The 9671-nt window shown below is 45.8% G+C and overlaps 1 protein-coding gene across 3 annotated transcripts in view; it reads left to right on the top strand.

Annotated features, from left to right (window-relative positions):
- Positions 1–1459: 1459 nt before the first annotated feature.
- Positions 1460–9671, top strand: part of LOC143934031 (myocardin-like) — a 77780-nt gene continuing 69568 nt past the window's right edge. For 2 of the 3 annotated variants that reach the window (XM_077457274.1, XM_077457276.1), the window contains exon 1: positions 1460–2065. In XM_077457274.1, the coding sequence (XP_077313400.1) occupies positions 2011–2065 (55 nt within the window). In that variant the 5' untranslated portion in view covers positions 1460–2010. The remainder of the gene's footprint in view (positions 2066–9671) is intronic. The other variant, XM_077457275.1, reaches the window with a different exon arrangement.

Here is a 9671-nt window from a genome sequence, read left to right as displayed (position 1 = left end):
CGGTGGCTATAGCCGCTCGCTGTATCACACGGCCCCACCCCCCGGCGCTCGGCGTTAGTGGATGTGATTGACAGCAGCGCAAGCCAATGGCTGCGCTGCTTTCCATCCATCCACTCCAGCCAATCAGTGGGCAGGCTGAGCGGTGAAGAGGACGGCGGGGGCGAGCGGGGGATTTTCGAGGTAAGTAAAACGGGGGGGGGGGGGGGGGGGCGTGTCAGATGTTTTTTCACCTTAATGCATAGAATGCATTAAGGTGAAAAAACATTTACCTTTACAACCCCTTTAAGCCCTAAGTACAGTATATACAATTTACTGGGAGCCTTTTTTTTACTTTGCAGGGTGGCAATATATATCCCTGATGAATAGTATCTCGAAACGTGTTCGATTGCCCTCTCCATATTGATACTGGTATTGAATCCTGTATGATTTACAGTGGTCTATGGTGATGAGTATTACCACCACTAAAACAATTGTGCAATAATGTAGAAGGTCCTAATCATGCATTTTTTGCACATTGAAACCTCATGGAGGTCTTTTTTAACATTGTGAACAATAAAATTTATATTTTATATAACTAAGTTGCAGTATATGCTGATTGCTATGTAAAAATCCTATTAAGAGGAACCTTCTTCAATGCATCAGCTGTCTTCGCTAATCTTGTTTTGAAAAAGTGTGTTGCATAGCTTTTTATACACCCAGTGTTTTTTCAGAGTTACTGACCCAAGATAAGCTTGCAGCAAACAAAATGAAGTCAAAACTCCTGGTCAGGCAGTTGATAAGGGTAGTGATTGCCAGTCTTTTGGGTGAACTCTGACCCCCAAACCCCCAAGCTGAAAAGTTGAACTCAGACGACGTAAGGCTAAATAAGGTGACATTTGCTCAACCAGAATAACTCCATGTAGATAAACAAAGCATTGAACACTTACCAGTTTTGTATAACCGTCTTTCTGTGGGTACTTTACCTGTTCTTCAGTGCTTCACCTTGTTCTGAGCTTGACAAGAGTGCCCACACCTCAGTGAATCTAAATTTTAGTCTGCTGGTTTGTAGATCTTTACCAACATGTGATGTACCCTGGCTGTAGTGAAATCTGGTCATGATGGAGATAATTGGAGGTGTGCTGATTGCTGTCAGTAAGTGCAATTTAGCTTAGATCTTCACACCCAGGGCACCTTCACGGTGTTTTGCCAACTATTACTGCTATCCTAAAGTGTACCTGTCAAAAAAATGTTGTTTATTGGTAAAGATAAGGCATGAAATCCCCGTCAGTATGTGTAACTGTAATTTGTAGTGACTTGGAAGGGATGGGAACAAATGAGGATTGTATGAAAGAAGAGGAGAGCCCTGCTGATGTAGCATAGAATGCCTGTGAAGTGTCAAGTGTCAAAGCAGATGTCATTTTATCACACATGGATGGGACAGTCAAGGCAAAGGGGCGGGTAGGGGGCCTAGGAGTACAGAGAGAGTTTGTGTGTGTCAAAGACAGTGAGAAGGGGGATCTTTCAACTAATGACCACATCTACCGAAGCTCCCTAACCCAACTCTAATTGGGAAATCTTTCTGGCCTCACTCCCTTCTCCTTTCATTAACGCTTGTTTCCTGCGGCCTTACAACTGACAAGCTACAGCTTGCAACACAAGTTATTTTTGCAGAGGATATTCGAAAAAAAAGTGCCAAACAAGCCAACCAGCAAAGAAACAACCTACACAACTCTTGAATGAAGATTTACTTACAGAGGAACAAAAACATTTAATGAAAACAAGAGACATTTTTGAGGCTAATACAGCAATTCAAAAACATTTTAATTTATTAGTGACTCTATTTTTTATTTATTGAGGACACTCCTTCAAAATATTTATTTTTGTTTTTTTGAACATATTTATTTATATTTTATTTTCACCCCTGGAATTTTTTTTTTTCTTCTGTGTTTGTTAATTTAAAAGGGAGCAATTACGTCCGTCTCCATCCCCTTAATTCCGTCCGTAGGGACGACCGGGATTTTGCCACCCAATATGACTTTGCTGGCTTCAGAGCGCTCTATGCTCATTCGGAGCAAGTTTCGCTCAGGTAAGTTGTTATGGAATACTTGCATATAAGAAAAGTCATATTAAGCTGTTTACCCTTTAATATATTATAAGATCATTTTTACTTGGATGTATTCAGAATTAAAGTGTAGTCAAACTTATTTTTTATCAATTTTGGATTGTGTATGAAAGGGTTAGAATCCCTGTCTAGTTTTTATTACAGTCTGTAATTCCACCTGGACAATTAGCCGTTGTCACCAGATACAAAATGTGATGTGAAATCCATGATTGTAATGTTTTCAGCAGAACACAAAATGAAGGGAAATCCTTCTGGGACATCAGTTCTGGTGACAACCGTCTTAGTGTTGAATCACCCTCACTTTGGAGAGATTTCCTGTCACTTCCTGTTGTTTCTCTAGGACAGAAAATATAATATGTTGGCTCTATATAGACGTTACATTTTAAAACTGAAGTTGTATCAGTAAATGCACATAAGACCATTCTTATATTTAATTGTCCTAAATGCAAATCTTGCAGACTAAGGCTGGGTTCACGTATATGGGAATTGGATGCATCCAATTGGCATGACAGGCGAGTGTGACTGGCTCTCAATGGAGCCAGCTCACACAGGTCCAGGGCAGCCATATTCCGCATTGCAGAAGGGTCCTGTGCGTCCTTGGGTCCGGTTCAGGTGTGAATTCAGGTAAAAATTCAGACCCTGAACCGGTGAACAGGAACGCACCGGACCCCATGCCTGGAACTGCTGCCAGAGATATGTGAACCTGGCATTAATATAATAAGCACTGCACATTCTATAAACCAATTTGCAAGCATCCTTGCCTGTTCTAGCTGTAAAAAAAAGGCAAAAGTAAGATCTAATGCTGTTAGATTTGTAAGATACTACACTCTGAACATCACCATTGGTCTTTGTACTCCTTTCAAAGGATTTTCTTTGTTTTAGACACCCAGTCACATTGAGTAGATATCTGTATTTTTTTATTTATTTCTTAATCCAATCGGATGCCAGATGTAAATAGAATTTTCCAGGGTTGAATAAGACTATGTGCATACATTCTGGATGAAAATACACTAAGGCCGCGTACACACGGGCGGACTGTTCGCCCAACTTTGTCCGCTGAACAGTGTTTGGGCGGACAGTCCGCTCGTGTGTGGGCTTTCAGCGGACAGTTTCAGCGGACAGTTTGACGAACAAGGTTTTTCGGAAATTCCGTAAAACTGTCCGCTGAAACCTTGTTTCAGCGAACAGTCCGCTCGTGTGTAGGCTTGTTCGTCAAACAAAGTTGCGCGCATGCTCAGAAAGGATTTTCACGCCGAAAGTTATAATGCAGTGTATAGGACGTCGTATTTTTCGTCCCGTCGTACGTGCCGTTCACGTCATCGCGCACGGTTTCAGCAAACTGTTCGTTCGTCGTGTGTGGCCATGTCCGTCCATGCTAATTTTGAGCGGACTGTTTGCCGAAACTGTTTGACGGACAAAGTTGGGCGAACAGTCCGCCCGTGTGTACGCGGCCTAAAGGTTCTCCCAGGAAGGATGCAGTTATAACAATTAAGAAATACAGCATAGCCTAGTGCAGAGGTCCATACACCTGTAATGCCCTGTATACACGATCGGACATTCCGACAACAAAATCCCATGTTTTCTTTTCCGACGGATGTTGGCTCAAACTTGTCTTGCATACACACGGTCACACAAAGTTGGTCAGAAAGTCTGAACGCCAAGAATGGAGTGACGTAAAACACGTACGATGAGCCGAGAAAAATTAAGTTGAATAGCCAGTGCTGCTCTTCTGCTTGATTCTGAGCATGCGTGGCACTTTGTGCATCGGAATTGTGTACACACGATTGGAATTTGCGCAAACAGATTTTGTTGTCGGAAGATTTGAGAACCAGATCTCAAATTTTGTGCAACGGAAATTCTGATGGAAACTGTCCGATGGAGCCTACACACGGTCTGAATTTCCAACAACAAGCTCCATTTTTCGTCGGAAAGTGTGACCGTGTGTTCAGGGCATAAGCCATTGTCTGTATTTGGACATACATCTCATTACAATTATTATACAGATAAGCAGCAATGCAGGTGAAGCTCACCAAACTGATGATTGCGATCATGAATATGAGACCTAAAACTATGCTATTTAGTTAATTGGCATCAATCTCAGCCATCAGCATAGTGCTGTGCGTCACATATGGTGACACTGGGTGACGGATTTAGTAGTACTTTATGTGACTTCAAACAAATGTGATGCCAGATGGTGGACATATCAAAATGAAGATTATCACATTTGGGATGCTGACTAATGTGGATAGATCATGGCTGCTTGGGGCTTGTGTGGGGTGATGTTTTAACCTCAGTTCACCATGATACCGGAAGTCATTTATTTTACCTTGGTTTAGTATTGCTCCTGATTAGTCATTTATAAAACATCTATATTACAATGTATTATGTTTAATCAGTTCAACTAAAAACTACACACAGCCTTATGGCCCATACACACGATCAGAACATTGTACGAAAAATACAGATTTCGAAGCAAATGTACGATAATCTGATCGTTAGTACACAGCTTTCGACAGCCACTCATGACAGTTCATCCGACATTATGGGACAAGCACAAAAAATGTTCTTGTACCATATAGACCATATGATTTACAAATACACTTCAGCACAATACATCACACCATCGACTATTCCGGTGTACGAGAATTTTCATAACTTTAGTAAACTCTTCATTTTCGATATATGAGATTAGCATGCAAAAACAGATGATCATTCAATAATCCAATAATCTCATTGTGTGTACCAAGCATAATTCAAGAAATAATTATATTCCAAAGAGCTAATTCTTAATGGCAGTAAGCAATAGTGACCAATTAGAACCCCTTTAGTACTGGTCTCACTTTAGCAGACTCAGACTACACTACAATGTACACTACACTGATTGGCTTCCATAGGTGCATTTAAGTGTTAGCAAGAATAGGAGCTTTATTGAATAAAGTTAGGTGTTCCTTACAGGAATCCAGTCAATGAAAAAAGTGTTTGACATGACGTTCACTATATAGAAAAATTGAGGGAATAAAAACTAGACTGTAATACAAATTCCATTCTGGGATTATTCACATATATATGATGTGAATCATAGATTATGTATAAATATGTGCAACATAGAACAGTGTTTAAAGCTGGACTCCTTCTGCAGAAGATGAATTCAAATATAAAGCACTAAAGCCATTGCTTTTCTGCTGTATTTTACTCAGCAATAAATTTAAAAATGTAATGTAAAGAGAAGATGGATGGTAGCAAACTGTTTTGCTTTGGTCTCATTTACCAAGTTTTGTATTATATCTTATCCCAGTATATTATGACAATAGCAAAAATCAGTAACGACAGCAACCTGCTACCTACAAGTCTCCCCCCCCCCCCCCCCAATTTCAGGCATATAATAATATATAATAATAATTTTTGTGGAAATTTATGAAACTACCGAAGTGCCCATTTAAAGCCATTTTGATCAATACCCACATCATTTAGTTTTTTCATTCGGACACTAAAATCTGCCTGCCAGTGTTTTTTTGTTGGCTAAAAGCTGATGGAAAACTCCAAAATTGCCATAAAAATGGAAATGATAAGTGTATGAACAGAAATTAAAAAGAGTGCCATAGTTAACCTGACTTTGATCATTCTAGTTGCCTGGCTATTATGCTGAACCACTGACTTCAATACTTTTGTAGTCGCTAAGTTGAAACAAGTATGCAGATCAAGAAAGTCCTAGAAAAGTCATCAGTCTTTATTTGTATACTTTTTCAACCAGTTAACTAATAAAGTGGTAGTAATAGTAAACTCATTTTTTTTTTTTAACCCTCAGGCCGCGTACACACGCGCGGACTGTTCGCCCAACCTTGTTCGGCAAACAGTTTGTCAAACAGTCCGCTCAAAATTTGCATGAGCGGACTTGCCCACACACGAGCGGACTGTTTGACGAACAAGGTTGGGCAAACAGTTCGCTCAACTTTTGAAATGAACGGACTCGCCCACGTAAGGAGGAGGCAAATCCGCCCATTTCGAGCGCGTGTACAGGTAGGCGGGGCCCGCGAAGGAGACGTCGCGGGCTCCGCCGCCTGGAATGGGCTTAAAGGGGAACCCCAACGCCGAAAAAAATCGGCGTGGGGGTTCCCCCCAAGTCCACACCAGACCCTTGTCCGAGCACGCTACCCGGCCGGCCAGGAAAGGGGGGCGAGCGAGCGCGCCCCCCCTCCTGAGCCGTACCAGGCCGCGTGCCCTCAACATGGGGGGTGCCTTGGGGAAGGGGGGGCCGCGCGGCCCCCCCACCCCAAAGCACCTTGTCCCCATGTTGATGAGGACAAGGGCCTCTTCCCGACAACCCTGGCCGTTGGTTGTCGGGGTCTGCGGGCGGGGGGCTTATCGGAATCCGGGAGCCCCCTTTAAGAAGGGGGCCCCCGGATACCGGCCCCCCACCCTATGTGAATGAGTATGGGGTACAATGTACCCCTACCCATTCACCTGTGAAATAAAGTACAAATAAAAACACAACACAGGGGGAAAAAATATTTTATTGCACAGCCGGGGGTCTTCCGTCTTCGGGGGTCTTCTCGCCGGACTCCTCCGCTATGTGTGTGTAGCTCTTTTGCCAGCGGAGGAGTCCGGCTTTCTTCCTCCCCGCCGCCGGCCTCTTCTCCCGACTTCGGGGGTCTTGTCCCCCTCTTCGGTTCTTCTGCCGGGCCACTGCGCCTGGTCCGGTGGCCCGGTCTTCTGTCGCCGTCTTCCGTTCTTCTGTCGCCGCCTTCGGTTCTTCTGCCGGGCCACCGCGCCTTCTTGTAGCTCTTTTACAGGCGGTGGCCCGGTCTTCTGTCGCCGTCGCCGCCTTCCGTTCGTGTTCTTCTTCTTGTTCTTCTTGTTCTTCTCCAGGCGATGTTGACACGTCGCTCCCTCCGGCCGGAATGCCAGAGCCGCCCTGCGCTGTGACTTATATAGTGACAATGGGGCGGGGTCACATGGTATATGTCACATGGGTTGATGTCACATGGTGACCCCGCCCCCTTACGATGTCATAGTCCCCATGTGACATCAACCCATGTGACCAACCCATGTGACATATACCATGTGACACCGCCCCATTGTCACTATATAAGTGACCGCACAGCGCGGCTCTGGCATTCCGGCCGGAGAGCTCGTCGAGTCAACATCTCCAGGAGAAGAAGAAGAAGAACAAGAAGAAGAACAAGAACGGAAGGCGGCGGCAGCGGCGGCGGCGACGACAGCGGCGACAGAAGACCGGGCCACCGCCTGTAAAAGAGCTACAAGAAGGCGCGGTGGCCCGGCAGAAGAACCGAAGGCGGCGACAGAAGAACGGAAGACGGCGACAGAAGACCGGGCCACCGGACCAGGCGCGGTGGCCCGGCAGAAGAACCGAAGAGGGGGACAAGACCCCCGAAGTCGGGAGAAGAGGCCGGCGGCGGGGAGGAAGAAAGCCGGACTCCTCCGCTGGCAAAAGAGCTACACACACATAGCGGAGGAGTCCGGCGAGAAGACCCCCGAAGACGGAAGACCCCCGGCTGTGCAATAAAATATTTTTTCCCCCTGTGTTGTGTTTTTATTTGTACTTTATTTCACAGGTGAATGGGTAGGGGTACATTGTACCCCATACTCATTCACATAGGGTGGGGGGCCGGTATCCGGGGGCCCCCTTCTTAAAGGGGGCTCCCGGATTCCGATAAGCCCCCCGCCCGCAGACCCCGACAACCAACGGCCAGGGTTGTCGGGAAGAGGCCCTTGTCCTCATCAACATGGGGACAAGGTGCTTTGGGGTGGGGGGGCCGCGCGGCCCCCCCCTTCCCCAAGGCACCCCCCATGTTGAGGGCACGCGGCCTGGTACGGCTCAGGAGGGGGGGCGCGCTCGCTCGCCCCCCTTTCCTGGCCGGCCGGGTAGCGTGCTCGGACAAGGGTCTGGTGTGGACTTGGGGGGAACCCCCACGCCGATTTTTTTCGGCGTTGGGGTTCCCCTTTAAGCCCATTCCAGGCGGCGGAGCCCGCGACGTCTCCTTCGCGGGCCCCGCCTACCTGTACACGCGCTCGAAATGGGCGGACTTTCCGAGCGGGAACAGTCCGCTCATTTCGAAAGTACAGCGGACAAGCCCACACACGGGCGGACTGTTCGCTCAAACACAGTTTCAGCGGACAGTTTTTCGGAATTTCCGAAAGACTTTGTCCGTCCAACTGTCCGCTGAAACTGTCCGCTGAAAGCCCACACACGAGCGGACTGTCCGCCCAAACACTGTTCAGCGGACAAGGTTGGGCGAACAGTCCGCCCGTGTGTACGCGGCCTAAGGGAGGCTTATAATAAAGGTTACCTGTAGGTCAAATGAATACAGCAGCTGGTGACGTCATGGGCGCATGCACTTTGAAGGAACAGCATGCTTGTGTCGTTCCTTCCAAGCTCTGTGCCATGGCTATGACTCCCATGCATGATGTCATCGCAGCTCGGTCATTCAAGTGCCTGTAGTGCGCGAACAAGGAAGGAAGCCCAGGTAAAGTAGGAAGTCTCTGCAGCAGTGACGGCATGCCACTAGAGGGCTTAGCTTCAAGGTAAGTCTTTTAAAATGTGCTAGTATGCAATCCATACTAGCACCTTATACCTTAACCTTGCAGGGGGAAGTCTTTTTTTTTTTAAGTCTACTACTTGAAGGGCTTATGAACATTTGAGCTAAAAAATTATGCTTTTACAGGAGTTTGAGCTTTTGTTTTTTCTCTGCCTCTAAAACGCCCCTTCATGTTAGCCTATGTGTCCATGAACACTATAGGCATTTACAGGAGTTTAGAAACAGGGGCATTTAGAGGCAGAAAATCCCCCATGAAAGTCTTGTTCAGGAGACAAGCTTTTGAGCATAAAAAAACACTAGATGTGTTGATGCAAGTTTGCACGTTTATTTTTTTCTGACCATTGGAATGTACTAACATTCTGGCCAAAAGAATACATTGAAACCAGTTGCATGACCTTGTGTTAACGCACATGCAACAATGCTGATTTTTACCGTGTGTTTCTGCTACTAAACTCCTGTAGGAGAAAAGGCATCATAGAGAATACAGTGTGCATGTGGTCTAAAAAAAAACTCATGTCAAATGCTGAGTGTATAACCTAAGGGCTGCACTAATGGATGACAGTATAAGTTTTCCTGTAGAGATGCCTTCCTCCAGGACAAACAAATGGCCACTGCCCTCACCTATAACTGGCCTTTGAAGCAAGGAGCACATGGAAGGGCAACACATACAAAACAAAACCATAAATATTTCCAGCTCAACTTACCGACCAGCCTGCAACTAACCAAATTATCCTGTCTAACAGTATGAGTTAAAAACAGGGGTTTAGTCTGCACACATTTTCAAATACATGCGTAAGCTACAGAGCCCCGTCAAGACACCCCAGTATATTCTGTAGTCCTAACGCAAAATTTTGAGAGCCTCTACAGTGGAAGTATATGCATAATAATGGATAGGCAGAGCGCAGGTGAGCCTGAAAGTAGCCCATCCCTCCCTCCTTAAATGCACAGGCGGCGCACTGAACACCCAGTACATAGCACTATGGCAGCAAAGATGTCCAGTGCGTCCCCTCACC

Source organism: Lithobates pipiens, unplaced genomic scaffold, assembly GCF_037356315.1.
Source record: "Lithobates pipiens isolate NorthernLeopardFrog02 unplaced genomic scaffold, aLitPip1_a1.2 Scaffold_27, whole genome shotgun sequence".
NCBI lineage: Eukaryota > Metazoa > Chordata > Amphibia > Anura > Ranidae > Lithobates > Lithobates pipiens.
This window is presented reverse-complemented; position numbering and strand designations above follow the sequence as displayed.